The following is an 18,653-nucleotide window of genomic DNA, read 5'->3' on the forward strand; positions in this document are numbered from 1 at the left end:
CGGGATAGGAGGCGCCAACATTTAAAACATTTGATGTCAAAAGGATGGCCTTTAGAAAAAATGGATGACCTACTTACGTGTTTCTAAAGATAAGACTAGCAGTCCTCGTTCTGCAGCGGTACCAGTCACATTTATTCCTGATTATAAAAGAGTTGAATTATTTACAAATAAAATGTCTATTGGGATATAAACATCTAAATGTTAACTTTGTTTTCATCCGACATAGCTCTTTTTTAGGAGGTCAATCTGGTTTTGGTAAAATGAAGCAAATTTTTGCAGACCCACATTTCCAGTGCTTATAAGCTCTCATGTACTGATATTACCGTCGAAGCTATATGTAAGAGCAATGGTTAGGAAACTTCATCTTGTGGGAAATGCCTATAAATCAGCTTTAACAAAGCCTTTTATGATTGCATTTGAAAATGAATTCAAAATTTGTAAGTATGATTTTACCTGGACACAGAATACCAGGACTGCTAATGTGAACTCCAGATGTATCTGAAATAAATGAAGTTTTCAGTTTGGCAATGAGTGTCCATTATGTTTTGAATGAAAAATTCTACTAAATTTCTAAAGAAACATTAAATTTAGTTGTATGGATTCGTGCTATTTGCTCAGTTATATAAAAAATGAAACCTGAATAAATAGTCGACATTACATTATACTGTCAATAGATGTCTGTGGAAGTGAATGTGATATTGTTCGCTTCCTTTTTTTAAAGCAAAAAATCGAATTCATGCAAATTTGCATTCAATGGGCGTGGTCACATTTGAGGAGGACTATTTTGAGACTCTTCAGTCATATTCCAATCGTGTCTCAATGTAATGTAATTTTCGTATCGTAAATTTTACTTACAGAAAAAGCAAATCTTTTGGTTATATAGATGTATATAATAAGAAATCGACTTGAGAAGTTCTGGATCGTTTTCTATACCACATGTACAACCAACATTTTCAACACATTTTACAAACGTTTCTACAGCACTGAAAGTATACACAAAGGATAAATGTGTGATTGTGTTTGGAAAGTTCGAAGTACTTTAGAGGTCATTGGGGAAATTTCGATGTGCATTACATGTGGACGTTTATAGAAGGTAAATGTGTATTGTATGTATAGATTATTTTACCATGTAATTGTGGAAGTTTATAAATGTAATGTATTAGTGTATTATACCATGTAACAGTGGAAATTTAGATGTAATGGATATGTGTATTATACCACGTAACAGTGGAAATTTAGAAATTATGTATTAGTGTATTATGCCATGTAACAGTGGAAATTTAGATATAATGTATAGGTGCATTGTGATAATGTAACAGTGGAAATTTAGAAATTATGTATCAGTGTATTGTAACATGTAGAAGTGGAAATTCAAATGTAATGTATACGTGCATTGTATGAGTGTAACAGTGGCAATTTAGAAATTATGTATCAATATTGTACCATGTCACAGTGGAATGTAAAGGTGTATTGTACTATGTATAAGTGGAAATTTAATTGTAATGTATAGCTGTATTATTGTACTCTGTATTTGTGCAAATTCAGTTGTAATGAATAGGTGTATTGTACTATATATCAGTGGAAATTCAGTTGTAATGTATAGGCGTGTTGCACTAGTGGTATTTACTTAGTAATGTATAGATGTATTGTACTATGTATCAGTGGAAATTTAGACGTAATGTAAAGGTGTATTCTACTATGTATCAGTGGAAATTTGGTTGTAATGTAAAGGTGCATTGTACTAGTGGAAATCTAGATGTAATGTATATGTGTATTGTACTATGTAACAGTGGGCATGTAGTTGTAATATATATGTGTGTTGTACTGTGTATAAGTGTACAATTAGACGCAATGTAAAGGTGTATTGTACTATGCATCAGTGAAAAATTTGGTTGTAATGTAAAGGTGTATTGTACTAGTGGAAATCTAGATGTAATATATATGTGTATTGTACTGTGTATTAGTGGATATTTAGACGCAATGTAAAGGTGTATTGTACCTTGTATCAGTGGAAATTTAGTTGCAATGTATAGGTGTTTGTACTATGTAACCGTGGAAACTTGTGAAGATTAAAGGCAAGTATGGATGTCAATATTCTCTATTTAAAAAGATCTAAAGGTATACATACATGCACCATTCAGTAATAGTATAACTAGCTTTATTAAACACTCTTTGTAAATCTTCATAACAATGGCTTAACTGGTTAGTTTCTTGACAAAAATCTAGAGTTACAAAGAAAATGAATAATGAATCAATTGTATTTTTTGTAAGATGTACATGGAGCAAAAAGATGTTATTTCAATGACTAAAATTGGTGATTGAGTACTGATATCACATCGAAATTCCAACAAATACTATTAGAAGAGGAAGAAAATCAGGAACTTACCACACGTATATGAAGCTTCAATAGACGTATCTAAAAATATATAATCATAGATGACATAGAATTGTAATTTTTGGTGAAAAGGCCCTTGCTCTCTTAATAATTAGTGACGATGTTAATACTCGCAACTTTTTCACGAAACAAACAATATGACAATAAAATCGAACATATCTTTATTTCCTTACCACTAACACATAAATCCAAATGATCCCGTTTTTGTTCTGTTAACCAGTTTTGAAATTCCCTGTCAGTATATTTACCACATTTACACACTGCTTGCTCTGAACAATGTATAAAATTACTCTGGGCTCTGAAAGAATAAAGTATAATACGACTCAAGTTGGCTACCCATGGCACATTTAAAATGAAGCTCGTTCCAGTTTCTAGACCTAATTTGATTTCCATTTTTCTTTCAATTTCCAATTATTTCCAATTTCCAATTCAAATTTTTGTCAAATAAAAATTGTGCTATCCTAAAACTGATTTTCTCTTGTGTAATGGTATTTTTTTTTATCTCAATGTAAAAGCTATGTACATACTGGCAAAGAGAAACACCGTCTTTATTGTGTAAAGCTGCCGCCGTTTCACTATCAGATACAATATAACATTCTTCAATATCAGCACATAACTTAATATTATCTATTACATCAACATCTAAAATACATCAGATACAATATAACATTCTTCTACTGGCATGATCTTTACCGCCGAAATTAACGGTGATATTAAAGTTTACGTGCTTAGAAATTGGTTAAAATAAAATGAAATTGAAGTTTTACCTCTTACTTTTCTGCACTTTGTGGGCTAATAAAGATGGAGAAATTGGTTAAAGAAACAGCCACTTACTATTTAAAAGACCCATAGAAATCAAAATAGCATCTTTATCAGAACCATTGAACCTCGAATCACCTGTAACAAAACATTCAGAAATGCATTTTATTTAGATTAAATATGTTTGTGAGAGTGAAATCTAGAACCTAGACAGACATATATAGTGTTTATGTAATAATGTATAATAGTGTATATATACATACCTGGACACTGAATCCCTGGTCTTACTGTCATGTCACCAGTCACTGAAATAAACAATATACAATTCACCATTACAAATGACTGGAATATAACTAGCTAATAAAATAATGATTTATGTTTATGCAATTTTATGAATTTTATAAAGAACTTATCAACTTAATTTCAATTGTTTAATCTGAAAAGCTATACGAGTATTTGAAATTAAAGTTCTATTGCAGGCTGCTCAATGATTTCCAAGGGATACGAAAATATGCTACAAGTGTACCATGTGTTGGAGTTTTGGTTTAATCAGATGAACCGTTCAATGTTTGTTAAAAACTGTGTGTACTCTTTGATTTGGTAACAACATAAAAGTTATCACCTACCAAAGTTACAGCCTAGCACCTGATGGTTGGTTGTTGACATTGTTAAACTATGTAAGATTGAAGCCGATGTCTGTAAACCACATTGACAGGCTACACTTTCAGAACAGTTGATAAACTTCATTATTGCTCTGGAAAATAATACCTCAAAATATTAACAGAGCTCGCGAGGGAGTTTGCTAACGTTGATGATACGCCTAATGTAAACTTTTGGAAAGTTACCTCTCATTTTTCATTTTTGACTTGGTGAGCACTGGCTATCTGAAACACATGTCGGCGTCATTAGATGATCTTAGTCAATTTAATAAAACATGTATGTTGTTTCAATAAAAGATAAGCCTTTTTAGATATATGGCTTCTGGAAAGGTATGCCGATTTTACGAACTCAAATCATAGAACAATTTAACGAAATTAAATGGAAATAATTTCTTAGCGATAAAGTATGGGATACTTTCGAACACATTATGTTAGGATATGTGTGGTACTTTCGAACACATTATGTTAGGATATGTGTGGTACTTTCGAACACATTATGTTAGGATATGTGGGTAACTTATAGCCACATTATGTTAGGATATGTGTGGTACTTTCGAACACATTATGTTAGGATATGTGGGTAACTTATAGCCACATTATGTTAGGATATGTGTGGTACTTTCGAACACATTATGTAAGGATATGTAGGGTACTTTCGAACACCTTATGTTAGGATATGTAGGGTACTTGCGGACACTTTTAGGATCTGTAGGGTACTTACGGACACATTATATTCGGATCTGTGTAATCGGTACCAATAGAATTAGAATAGGTCTGATAACAGTCGGATATAGGATTTTCAGCTTCACAAGTACTTACTGGACCAACCTCTGGAAAAAGGAATAATGTCGGGATATAATGGATTCAACATGTTACAAGCAATGTTTAATGCTTTAGTTTTTAGTGTCTTGTTTTCGAAACTTTACAAAAATTAGATGACAAAAATGAAAATAAAAGAAGATGCTGGGCTGGGCAATGAAGAATAATTTGTTCTTGACATCTTAAAGCGAAAATTTGAAACACATCCATGACGTTATCAAATTCATATTGAAGCACTCCAATGGGATTGATGACGTCATCATCCCACAATTTCAGGGTGCAAACTGAGTTTTTTTTTACAATACTATATTATTCTGTTAACATAAATACCCACCTGAGCAATCAATGTCATCATCAAAGAAAACACCTCCAGTTACTAAAACATACAATAACATTAAAGATAACTGACTGTATCGAGAATATTCTTAACGACTTTCTGTATGAAAAGATGAATTCCAGTCTAATTAGATTTAAAAACTTTCGTTCCTTGTTATATAAGCTTTTATTTTTAACTCAGCCACTTCCGTTAAGGTCTATAGACGGCCTTCTTCAACATTCGTCTGTTTGTTGAGGGCAAGGAATTAATTGGCTAGAGATGTCATTAAACAGACAAACGTTCAAGAGGGCTTTCGTTGGTCCCTAACTGTAATGACTAAATTGGAAATAAAAGACGAAACGAAAATTGGTCTGATCTTAAATAGAATGCGAGTAAATCATGATTGAACCAACCAATTAAATGGTCTGCCTATCGGTCAAACTACATGTATGTTCATTGTTCATGAAGCTAATAGTGCAAAGCTCAAAAACCAGTACAGAAAAATCAAATCTGCAAATAATTCAACCGAATATCTGTCTCTTTCGGAGTTTTCCCCAGTCAAGGTAAACTGAATTGCAAAGTCCGATTTATGATAGATAAATAGGCAGTATGTGTTTCAAATCCCTCGACAAATGGAATTCAAAACAGAGTATCGACTTATGTTGCTGTTATGGCAAAATATCCCTCATTGTGCACGTTTTGTCCGTCTTTTCTTAGCGCAATAAGGAACAAGATGATAACGCTAAACTCTAATTCTTTTAATTTTATTCAAAATTGAGCGAAGACGCTCATAGAAAACAATCATAGAGCTTCATTTTAGTCTGATAGCTTGCAACCAGCATGATAGCAAAACTCATGATAGCAAAACTAATGTCTTACTTATTGTACAAAGGTTATTGTAATCGAATTGTTCTTGATGTAATAATTCTGTTAATATCGAGTTATTAGTTTCTTGACATTTACAGGCAGCTCTCTCTATACACGGTATTGTCATTTCCATACCTCTACAAAATAAGAATGATGACATTCCCGAAGTGCTTCATTTGACAATCCTCAGCAATTTCCGTAAAACTAAATCGGTCTGAGTAGTGAGCAGAAGATTTTACTGTGTATTCTTGGGCGAGACTCTTTATTTCCGGCATTTAATAATGTTTGTCAAGTAATAGTAATATTGCGAGCTGAATATAGTCCGTAGCTTTAGAGCCTACCAGAATCAGGTGACCACCACCCAATTTGGGCATAGAACCGACAATATATGACTGAAATTCAATACTGTGATATGTGACGATATGTAGATCGTTTGGAAGTATTTATGAGTAAGGTAATCAACTATAGGCTATTTACAGGGGAAAACAATTAAAGTTGACCAACGTTCAAGGCCTATTGCAACGAGATCGACATAAAATCATCATTGCATCCTTACAAATCGTCATTTAACCCATACCAACCCGATAAAATAAGACTAATTCGCCCTAGAGTTACCTTGAAGTTATGTTTGTCTGTCCAACAAATAAGTCTTTATATTGCATTCGACACACTGATAATCTACTTACATACAGGCAGCATCTAAATCTTTATTGTATAGAGCTTGTTCTAATCTCTTACTATAATCACTGTAGCAGGTTTTAACACCAGGACAGACTTCACTCACAGATAGCACTGCAGGAACTGAAACATTTCAACCATTACACAGTGAATAACATGTATCACATAACTGTTACATACCACGAATTTCTATAAGTGCGCATAGTAATCGCAAATATATGGTTAACGACTGTATGAAAAAGCAACTTGATAATAACTGTTTATTGGATGTATTCGACAAGAATATTAGATATTTGCTTATATTTTTATGACAAAAATTGATTATCACTTTTCATTTTAGAAAAGTTGGCGAGAATGTGACAATGTATTCTTACACAACACTTTTTTGTTTGATTGCCTGATGTCGGAAAAAGGATACGGGTATCGGAAGCTGTGTTAGTATGTACAACAATTACATATTATACACTGTATAACGAGTCAACGATGTTATATCCTTATAAAAGTTATATAAAATCATCGTATGATTTTTAATAGAATGAATTAAAATGACTATATACAACAATTAACAATACTTACTTGTATCTAAAGATAGAACCAGAAGTCCTTGGTCAATGGTATTATTCCCTTCTGTTGTATTGTCATCTGCAAAAAACAAAAAGGATTGATTATGGACTTGTTAAAGAGCCCATACTATTTCAGTGGGGTCGGGAGGTCCATGTCATAGTACCTGGAAAAAAACTATTGTTTTATCACAATTTTGAAAAAATCCAAAATGAGAAGGCTAATGCCACTGTCCTTACAAAATTTGAACACTGCATGGTGTTGCCCATCTCCATTTGTCAAAACAAGTTGAAAATTGATTTTCATTTTCATTCGATTGACACTGATTCAAATCCATCTTAAGGTAAGCAAAATTATCATGTCACGCCGAATGTTTTCTGGAGATGTTTCATATATGTCGTCATGTTACCTACCTTGACACGTGATGCCTGGTTCTACTATCAGATCGTGGTCAGCTTCTGAAATTTTATGAATCAAATGCGATGTTATATAAGTCCTACAACCAAATCTTGAAAAACCCCCGTCGTCACGACCGGTGCTTTCATGAGTCACCACGGTGAATTATATATGTCTGTAGGCCGAATCATCTGGTGGATCTGAGGAAAATAAGTAGGTTTAGACCGCCGCGACTTCGAAGCTGTGGTATATTTCATTTCAAGTGTTTTTCTGACCCTACTCCAGCCGACAACTGTGAAAATAGGTATCAGAGGCAGGATATAAGGGCAGATATTTTAAGCTAATATACCTGATACGTAGCTATAGAGTCTAGAATCAATTGTAGAGTGTTCTGAATCAACCATTTCTTTACAGCAATTCGCACAAATAGAAATCTATGCTTAGTGGAAAGTTAATTTGAATAAGATACTTTACCAAATTCGCATCCATTTTGTTTATAAACTGCAGCGTAGTATGTTAAAGCTCGATACACAGACGCACTGCTAGCCATTCCACATTTACAAACCACGCCTTCTACACAATTTATATATTTCTTTACTGACCTGAGAATTTCAAAAACCAAAATTTTAAATATGTAAGGATTTCATGAAGGCAGCGGAATTGAGTGACCTAGTCTAGGAAATGAATTGAGAAACTTTTCTATCCAATTGTTATACTCTAGTTTGGAATGATTAGGCTATCAGATGAGAGTAAGAGAGATTAGAGATTAGATTAAGAGAGAGGAGGAACATTTGGTGATGGTGACTTACCGACAATAAGATGATGTGTCATTATTAGCTCGGCTTTCAGCCACCTCAGTTTGTAGAGTGTCGAAGCAATCAAAGGTTGGATTACCATCGGAACATGACGTAGTAGTGTTTTCTTGACTATAACTCGAACCTAGAGAGATGAATTCAAAAGAATAAAATTTATCTGCATGGTATAATTCGATATAAGACAGGTTGGTAAGACCTAATGGAAAATTTGAGACATCATCTTAAATATATTACCAAGTTATATTTAACAAGCACAGTTTTAAAAATTTCTGTATTGATAAGCATTGATATTAATTAGCATTGATTTAATGAATTGGTAACTTTTCTATCGACACGTGACAGAGCCAGGGTCGTCATTTTTTGTTACCAATCGTAGCTTAGTCTCATAAACATGAATTTTTTAGCTAAGGTAATTAGTGATAGTGTTCACAGTTCATCGCTGAAATTTGAGCCTTCAGATCCATGTGTGTCCCGAATTATACACGTTTGAAACTTAAAATAACGACTCGTCTTTTCTTGAGACTGTGTTGTATACAGAATAGACATACATAGAAATTGAAAGTGAAATTCCTAGTTTTTTCCTATTTTTGAATGGGAATTATACGTTTTTCGTGCAGTTTTTACATATATTCACCCCCCGAAAATGGCGAAAATACTTTTTACTTACCGAATAAAATAGTACCAAGAACAATGAAAAATAGTTTATCCATGATTATTACATTAAAGTTAGTAATGCAAATGAAAAATATACAATATAAGTATACTATCTTTGTTATACTCCAAGTACGTATTTCACGGTTGAAATATGAATATTTGACTCATTCAATAATAAGGCCGATGGGCTGGGGGCATATTAGATCTTATCGGAATATTGTACGTAAATCTTTATTTTAAAGGACCCAATCGACTTAGTTTTATATATTAGTCAGCTTTTGAAAGCTTGTGCTTTCGATAATCGATTTGCGTCAGGAAGGGTGTCTGAGTGGTTAAAACCCAAAGTAACTGGGTGCCGATAGTTTGAATTCGATGTCCAGGGTAATCTTTACAAAACTGCGTTACTGAATCATTCTGACTATATTAAAGGAATACTACCCCTTAAAATAAGACAAAACTAAGTCTAAAATAAGAGTATAATTATATTCATCAATGGACTGGTGTCATAACTATCCCTGTATATAACAATAAATCCATTAAACTAAGTAATTATTGTAAAACGCTCCTATAGTTTTATTCATTTATCGCATTATAAAGGGATTCTATTGTACGGTTATAACATTAAGTAAGTCAAATGCAACGCCATGTAGTGCAAAGTAATGGAAATTTCGTCAATTGTCGAGTTATCATTAACGTACAGTGTGTTGCACATGAGGCCCCTGTTTATTGTCCATTCCGACCCAAGGACGCTTTTCCATGTCCTCCGACCCGAATCACAGACAGGGGGAACCGGGTTTTCAAGATAATCAAAAAAAACCAGACCACTATTGTATTATTTATAAATCCATTCGAAACAGGCTGCGAGGGAAATATGACATTTCAACCTTTCCATCCCAACTGCCTCTTGAACATCAACAGAAATTTGTTTGTGGACAATCTGCTATTCTTGATAGCTATTTAGGGCGCCAAGCAAATTTCTTTCTAGCAAGTTCGCAATCTTAACTGGAAATACCAATCAATGATAAAAAAAAAACCCATGTGTTTGACCTTATCTCAGAAAAGAATATGCTGTATTTTGTTATTCAATGGAATAATGATTAAACGGTAGTTCAGAGGTCTTATCTTGAAAGTGAAGAGACAAAATAGATTTTGAACCCAAATATGTCAAATGATGACTGAATGATAATATTAATGATCACCAATTTATCGTTATTGTCTATATATGACATGCCTTTAAGGAATACTACCTCTTAAGATGTTAGTCCAATCAAGAAAAGTAGGACAATTATCTCCCTTGTCTTATTATCTTGGTATAGAATAAACGAGGAAGCGTACCTTTAAACATAAATACTGTACATTGAGGGTGCAGAATACATTTGTACGAATTTGATAACTAAATCGTATTTAGACGTGACGTTAGCAGTCATCACGATCAACCATGTGAACAAAACATATACTTATCAGATTGAGATATTTCAATATTTTCTTCAAGCTTTATCATATGCATTAGAAACAATTAGAGCGATTTTCAATCATTCGGACACTTTTACCATTTCCCCGCCACTTGTACCTTCCGTCCACTGCTTACAAGTCAAAGGTGACAATATCTAGACCTTGAAGCAAAAATTGTTCACATATCCGATAGATTTACTTTTTTGGTACACCACGCCTTCCCTAAACATCTTCACAGAGTCAAACTATTACGCACTGCGTCAAAAACCTAGATTCCACTGCGATATTTCATACAAACTACAACTTATCTTAAGATAATACAATTGATTTTTTAATAAATAGACATTTACAAATATACATTTTAAGAAGCAACTGTATTAATGAGGACGCGAATATAAAACGTCTCTGAACTCTTTCTAATCAAGTCAATTTCAAGATGCTTAAGAAATCACCAGATACTATTTAACCAATGTCAATAAAAGTTTTGTGTTTGGCTTGACTTTGAGCATCACCACAATGTCAAGGTATTAGACGCAGTTTGTAATATCTTGACATTGTGAAGATAGAATTTGACATTATATGTATTATCTATAAATTACATTTAATATTGTATATAAGATTGTTATTCATGCACATATTAATCCCTCTTTGGGGTAAACTGTGGAATATTACTGGCCTCTGAGATGGCTGGCACACGTTAAAAGAGTTGCCGCGTTTTTAATTCAGCCTCGACAGTTGTCTCCTCGTTTGAGTCAGTCCGTCCCCTATCGGTATCCTTAGCCTCCACTGATGGAGACACGATTCACTGGTGTATACAATAAATAAAGTGTTTGTTATTATATAACGCATCCCTTGTGGTCAAAACACAAATCTTCATATGTTTTCCTTTATTTTTGATATGACATCAATGCTTTGAAAGTTCAGATTTAGACTTAAAATATCTTTCGCTTCACCTTATCATATCATCATAAGACATTTTCAAACTATTTTCCCATAAAGGATTTTCTACGAGAAACACTAAATTCAGTCACATCACATGTTCATCCCATATCAATCAAGAAAGGCGCGGAATGCTTTTAAGGCATTTTATTTGTATTTCCAAAGTATCGTCCATGAGCTACTTTACTTTGCAGTAAATAACACTTTATACACAACACAACAATACCACAACTTAGAAGGCAGGAAAAAGGATTAATTTACACGCAGATCTAGATTTTTGTCACATGTATTGATGAGGAGGATTCAAGTTCTTATCCGTGCTCTGAGAAAATACCCGTCGACATTAATAAACGCGTTTTTGATTGGTTGGCTTATCAAAATTCAATTGAACACGATTCATTCCTTTTACAGTTAACATTTTATACTACCGTTCACACCATTTGTACAAACAAAACTATACGTATGGTTCTTATATAGGGTTACCTCCATGTAAGAACCATACATAGTTTCGTATGACCATTTGTACTGATGATATTAATTAAACAAAACAAAACAAAATCTCGGATAGCACAAACAATAAATCCTGCCAGATACAGTACTAACTGTTAAGATGCTGCCGATGATGACGTAATGAGAGATTCTGTAGAACCATGCCAGGAAACGTTCAAGTAGGCAGACGGTGGAGCCAAATAATTCCCATTATTTTCTGTTACTTTTGTTGTAAATGCTTTAACAACCCGTGCGCTCAGGTGGGCCTGGAAACATAAAATTGTTGTGTTTGTTAACAATAAAGTATTTTGAACTCTTGAAAACAATAAAGACGTTTTATTGTATTAGTTATCTATATAAACACACATCCGGGCATAAATTGAGCAAAGATGCTTTGGTAGACTTTTACACTTCCATAGCTTCTACTGAGCGATGAGATGTTATGGACGAGTTATTCGGGCTCTGACATACAAATTTTCCACAACGGGATAGCATTGCTTATATCGTGTTATCAGGTACAATGGATTCAACAGGGTGCCTTTGTGTGATCTTTTGAAATGTCAAAATGCAACATAATTTAATAATAATTACAAAACCTCAAGTAAAACTGGACAGTTTTCCACCGTCATATTTTGTGAATATTGTAAGTAAATACATACCCTCTGTGTTAATTTGACGCCTCGTAATTTATGTTTTCTATGATACAATATAATGGAATCTAAATACGGGTAAGGCTGTTTCTCTAAATAAAATAATTTCTCTATTTCCATTATACGATGATGACGTATTTTATGGTTTGGGGCCCTGAAAAATATTTTAAATTTATGAAACCTAGAATTATTGTGTTTAAAGGACAACGGCCATCGTGCGTTATACAAAGAGTTCCATTGTCGAAATTCTACGGCCCTATTAGCCGTGGATACATAAGGCACAAAATTGTGTATGGGCCAGTTTGGAGTTCGTTAATTTGATTGGATTCTGAAAATATTTTGACGTATGTATCGTCTAAATAGTAACAAGGTACTTCTTTGAGCGATTAAACTATGACCAATTCATCCACGACTACGTGACATGTTATGAGCGGAATTTCGACGACGAAACAATGGCCAATGTTTCCTTTACAATGTTAATTGGTCCAGAATTAGATTCAATGCAACCAAATATCACGGAGAAACGAAGCGAACTATAATTCTATTGTATCAGAGGTAAGGTTTCGTCTCATTCGTAGCTAATGACGTTCATATCTGTTTCATGTGATATCACACAGCGTCTATTGAACAGAGTTATAACGGCAACAGTGTGGAATGCAATTTCTTCATAACAGTAGATATTACTTACATAACTGACAGATAAATCTTCTCGGTGTCTATATCTTTATATAACAAATAGGTACCAATTTCAGTTTCTCTTAATACCACTTCAGTATCTAATACACTGAATACTATCGGCTGACTTCTAAAAAAATACAAATGTTGAAATGAAATAAAAGGAGTGGTATGTCGTACTTTTCTAGAAAAGTAGTAGTTTTTATTTACTGATATGAAATGAATGGAGTTTTACGTCGTAATTTTCTGCACTTATTACAGAATTTGAACACCTTGCAATAAAATGATAACCAATGAAGAAAATCTCTTAGTATTCCTAACCTATTGGACTCCCCTGGAACGCTAAAGCGCTGTACACCATGATTTGGTATACCTCACGTTCGCTCGAGATTAGTTAAGTGGAGAACCAAATCAGTATGAAGTTGGGAACTGAAAATTATACTACTGTATGACACTTTACTGTTTTAAATTGTCGAAGAGACTTTTTGGGTTCCCCATCTTGAGGAGTTGGCCGAGACCCCTATGGGATACTTCATCCCAAATTTGGAACCAGGGCTCTAAGAACTATTGTAATATGCCTCGGTGAATACCATCATAATCAAGGTTAACAAAGCACGCAAGGACACTTTGTTAAAATGCCACACCCAACATCATTAAGTATGGAATGATAATTACTCCCGTTTCCTAGTTATTTAATGATTTCTGAATCATCATTGACAGCTTAAAGATGGGTATCCCCAGAATATTCTATTTATTTCTTGTAGTGACGAATAACAATAAGAGAGAAAGAAAGAGAGAGACAGAGGGGGGTGGGGCATCATCTTTGACATATCAGGTACTCACAATATCCAAATATTAAGGAAAAGAGTTTTAATAAAATCGCATTCGAAAACCGAAAGTATTATTTGGCGCGAAAATAGAAATATTCAATATTTTGGAATAACCTTTTCTTAAAATAAAATGGAGCGAAGTTAAATGATGAACTGTAAAGTAAGCACGATCAACATCAGGGCGGAATCCAACTTTAAAACTAATCAAGTATATGAACATTATATTTTACCTATATAATAAAACGTGTATTATTATTTGTCCTATTAACTATTGATCAAAGATTTATCATCAATATTCACTTTGTTTAAGCTCACTTTGGACTGTCGACACTTTTACCTTTAAATGGAATTTGTTTTCCTGACTCAAGAAGCGGTTTGAAACTATTTTCAAAGTATCGTAGTATACGCCCTACTTTATTGCATTTGATTGCGCAGAAAGACTGCACCATGTAGTGTGCGATATTCGAAATATCAGGGACTCATGTATCTGCAGGTCTGGGGGCTGCGTCGAGTCGTCCGGATGGGACAATAAACGGAAGCCCCGTGTGATAAATAACTTTCAACAGATGTCGTATACTCAATGGCGTTTTGTCAAACAGGACGCACATTTTGTGAATCTTCTCAAGTCGAGAGTACATGACTATATTTGCTCATCCAAGCATACGCTTTGATAAAGATAATATCATACCCCATAACACGTAGTAAGCAGCTAATGATCTTCAATAAAGAAGCTCCGAAAAATAAAAAGACTATCCATTTGGATACAAATGTTCCCATACATAACACCGTCTGGTTGAGATTTTCAGGTATTATCTATATCACTTCATCATTCTTGATAAGAAGTCCGTTTGTGTGCTAATTTCCAGAACATTTACATTGTCATAGTGTTAATTTAGAATTGATATAAAGCTAATGATTTTTTTTAATCGAACTGTTCCGTATTTGTAATACTAATAAGCATACGAAGTATAGAAAACAAGAATTACTCGTATTACATCAATGTTTAAATCAAAAAAACATTTTTTCCACAATAAAAAATATTAATAAAATCCTGATAATTTTTTTTAAACGCTGGAATAAGAATTTAGTCACAATTTCTGTTTTTATTAAGCTGACACATACTTTCCGTTGAAAAAGACTATAGTTCATGTCACTTTAAAACTCTGTTTGTACCTCCATTACGTGTATTACATTCCCTTTTCAAACATTGTTTTATGTTTTATTTAAAACTAGATCCACAACCGAGTGTACTTTATGAGTAAGATTAATAATTTACGAAAGTAATTCCGTCTGTATCGTCATAGAAAACAGAATTCATTTGCGTGTGTAAATTTTAAAGAAATGTAGATCATCATATATGGCCCGAAAGATTCTGGATGAGTTTTAGTTAGGTTAGATATCCGGTTTTCGTATCTTGATGAAAATGCCGTAAACTTTTTGTCGTTACGAATTTTCTGTTAGTTTTATTATCATGAATTACTATTTGGCAACGTAACTGCTGGCCTATTCCGTGTAAATTAAACATAAAAATATTTACAGTGTAGCATCCTATTAAATTTGCGCCGCTATGTAATGGGTTGTGCTTACGTTCCAACTGATCTGATATTGATATTTATATCCGAAACAGTCGAAACACTCAGGTGCAATGAAACTAAATGAAGTTTTAATTCTCACTTTTCCACACCTGATTGCGGTAACAAAGCCATGCAATTTGCAATCAGACAAATTGTGTCTCTTTTCGATTTCCAAATTTTGACGGATCTTTTTAAACAGTAGCTAAAAGGGCCTCGGATTGTTGTTCCATCCGAACAACTAGACTGAGTGAATAACTGAAATTGAATCCTTCACCTAGTACACAACTCACCGATCCAACAAACGCACATCGGTAACCCCTTGAACGCTTTGAATGGGTAATTCGCCGTACGAACTGACAGAGCATTTCGGTATATTGTGACCAATAGGATTATAGTTTGTGGTCAGTTACTATTGATATTGACTTCTAGTAGTTCTAATTATACCAAAGTACTATTTGTACAAGATTTATTTAGTACATAGCATGATGGTATTTTACCTACAATCTTCGTACTGTTGTCGATTTATCAAATTTATACCATTTGAATATCAGCTTCAAAATAATAGCGAAAGTCTGACTTCAAAAATATAAATGAACTTTCAGTAGAAAATTTTCATCCTTAAAGTTTAGGTTGTAAATTTAAGTTTAAATTGCTCGGTGTGTATTTATTTTAATACAATGTTCAACAAACTGATTCCAAGGCTATTGGTGCTGTTTCGTAAATAATTTGAAAAATTTGGGAAAAATGGGTAAAATTCGATTGACAAACGAGTCAAGACAGTGCTTAAGAAAATACAATCTTACTCGAAACCAAAATGCCCTACTTCTATCGTAAGAATTCAATTTGAATGTGATGACCAGTGGTCAAATGGTCATGTTTGTCGTGATTGTGTCATTTTCCTTTCATCTGATCGTCACCTGTATTCTAAACCTTTCACCTTTAGAGGTTTACTTCACGTTATTTTTGTGGTCAACAGATCCTATTTAATACTAAGATAAATACTGGAACTCATCCAGTGGTCAATTGGACTGGCTAGTGGTCAACTTTTAGTGACCGTCGTAATTCAATTCGGAGTCGTTCATTCTTTTGAATGGTATGCTTATATCTCATAATTGCTTAAGACATAATATCAACTGTGAACTTGCTTGATTAACGAAACTCGATCAGAGCAGCTATAAAAATCGAATTATTCTTCACAAAATGTGCATGGAAGCTCATATTCTTTTGTTCTTATGTGCTACGGATATAAAAGCCATCATCAGCATCAGGATTGTTAAACTGACTAGACTTGATGTAGTTTTCAGGCAAAATAGGCAAAGATTTGAAGGACAGAAATGCTTTTGAAGTTTTTTAATCGTACAGATCATTGACTTCAGCATAAATAATATAAAAGCTCAAGTCAAAGAGAACAATGAGCCAACGTGAATGGTGTGAAAATAATACTTTTCAGAATAAAACAGATAACTTACCGTGAACCATAGTACTCAGCATTACTTTTATTGACCGTAAAAGATGACCGAGACAGACAACCTCCCATTAGTTACATTGTTAATTCTTCTGCTAAATAACCTGAAACAGATATATATAGCCTTTAGTTTGTTATATTTTTAATTCCTCTGGAAAACAATCTGGATCAGAGATATATAATCATCCATTAGTTACATTGTTAGTTACTGAAAAGAAGATATATGCAGATACATATAGCCTTCAGTTAGCTATATTGATTAACTTCTGTAACGTAAACCTTGGACGAGACAGGCAACTCCCGTAGTTACATTATAAAATCTTCTGTAAGATAACCTGGAACAGAGACAGAAAACAACCCATATGGTACAATGTTAAATCTTCTGTAAAATACCCGAGACATAAACTATAACCTCCAATTAACTTCATTGTTTATTATCTTCTGTAAAATAACCTGTAACAGAGGTGGACAACGTCAAATTGGCTACACTGTTAATTGTTCTGTCAAGTAGGCTAACCTGGAACAGAGACATAAACAATTCCAAATAAGCTACATTGTTAAATCTTCTGTAAAATAACCTGTAACAGAGATGGACAACGTCAAATTGGCTACACTGTTAATTGTTCTGTCAAATAACCTGGGACAGAGACATAAACAATTTCAAATAAGCTACATTGTTAAATCTTCTGTAAAATGGATAACAACAACCCAGCTAAAGGACGAATATTTTCTGATTTCTCTGTAAATTTATGTTTCCTCTGTCCACGAGTCACCACCTATAAATTTCCAGAGAAAACAAACGATAAACAGTCTAAAATCACAAACCTAATTCAGTATCATCTGCTGCCAACAGATTCACTCCTATATTCTCTGATGTTCTAGTTTACAGTCCAAATGTCACTACTCCAGAAGTTTCTGTTTAAAAGTTTAAAATAAGACACTTTCCAATCTCCAATCAAGTGCCCATCACTAAGTGAATTGAAAGCCAAAACTTGACTGATGTAAATAAATAACAGAGGTTAGAGAAAGATTTTTCTATTGACTTTAAGGTGATTCTAGAGTAAAAATGATCTGGGAATGAGCCAGTTGGATAGACTATATGTGTTGTTATTGTCACTAAACAGTTACCTTAGTATAGATATGATTAAAGTCACACAGTGTCAAATTTACATTAAGCCATATTAAAGTAATATCCATAATACAAAATGTATAAGGATTTCTCGATAATTGAGGGACATAGTCATTCTCACAAACTTTAAGTAAAACGTTTGTTAATGTAATAAGGTGCAAAAAACTTTCAAAACACTAGGACAGAACAGGACAGGACACTATATTTATAATGTACACACAGAGAATAAAAATCAAATTGGTCTAACATATGACGTATGTCTCCTGATGTTTGAGATCCTTGTAGGGATAAAAAATAGACAGTTTTTGTTATATAAGTTTTTGCTTTGGTGGACACGATCCATGATCTGTCGAAACTTTTATGCGACACATTTCCTAGGTTGTAAGTATTATTCAACCAATAAGATGCTCTGTTACAAATGTTACAAATGTAAGGAATTCTGGAATATTCAATATGCCAAATTTCAAATATATTTTTGATATTTATAATAAGCATTCAGCAAGCTTCGACTCACTGAACCACTTCGTCACG

General features: G+C 33.5%; 2 protein-coding genes across 2 annotated transcripts in view; both read right to left on the minus strand.

The window, feature by feature from the left end:
• Positions 1 to 8,975, minus strand: part of LOTGIDRAFT_160564 (hypothetical protein) — a gene marked incomplete at both ends in the record, with an annotated part of 15,235 nt that extends 6,260 nt beyond the window's left edge. Inside the window, 19 exons of the mRNA XM_009055684.1 lie at positions 78 to 137; positions 454 to 498; positions 856 to 983; positions 2,129 to 2,222; positions 2,387 to 2,416; positions 2,569 to 2,693; positions 2,923 to 3,037; positions 3,230 to 3,292; positions 3,418 to 3,459; positions 3,781 to 3,908; positions 4,535 to 4,643; positions 4,967 to 5,008; positions 5,828 to 5,952; positions 6,502 to 6,616; positions 7,070 to 7,135; positions 7,468 to 7,512; positions 7,925 to 8,052; positions 8,260 to 8,389; positions 8,933 to 8,975. Of these exons, the coding sequence (XP_009053932.1) occupies positions 78 to 137; positions 454 to 498; positions 856 to 983; positions 2,129 to 2,222; positions 2,387 to 2,416; positions 2,569 to 2,693; positions 2,923 to 3,037; positions 3,230 to 3,292; positions 3,418 to 3,459; positions 3,781 to 3,908; positions 4,535 to 4,643; positions 4,967 to 5,008; positions 5,828 to 5,952; positions 6,502 to 6,616; positions 7,070 to 7,135; positions 7,468 to 7,512; positions 7,925 to 8,052; positions 8,260 to 8,389; positions 8,933 to 8,975 (1,633 nt within the window). The remainder of the gene's footprint in view (positions 1 to 77; positions 138 to 453; positions 499 to 855; positions 984 to 2,128; positions 2,223 to 2,386; positions 2,417 to 2,568; positions 2,694 to 2,922; positions 3,038 to 3,229; positions 3,293 to 3,417; positions 3,460 to 3,780; positions 3,909 to 4,534; positions 4,644 to 4,966; positions 5,009 to 5,827; positions 5,953 to 6,501; positions 6,617 to 7,069; positions 7,136 to 7,467; positions 7,513 to 7,924; positions 8,053 to 8,259; positions 8,390 to 8,932) is intronic.
• A 2,940-nt stretch (positions 8,976 to 11,915) lies between these two features.
• Positions 11,916 to 17,065, minus strand: LOTGIDRAFT_160565 (hypothetical protein; the record flags this gene model as incomplete). The annotated part of the gene is made up of 4 exons (XM_009055685.1): positions 11,916 to 12,065; positions 12,459 to 12,603; positions 13,138 to 13,254; positions 16,998 to 17,065. The coding sequence occupies 4 exons, from the start codon at positions 17,063 to 17,065 to the stop codon at positions 11,916 to 11,918; spliced, it is 480 nt and encodes a 159-aa protein (XP_009053933.1).
• Between the last annotated feature and the right edge of the window lie 1,588 nt (positions 17,066 to 18,653).

Source organism: Lottia gigantea, assembly GCF_000327385.1.
Source record: "Lottia gigantea unplaced genomic scaffold LOTGIsca_25, whole genome shotgun sequence".
Taxonomy (NCBI): Eukaryota; Metazoa; Mollusca; class Gastropoda; family Lottiidae; genus Lottia; species Lottia gigantea.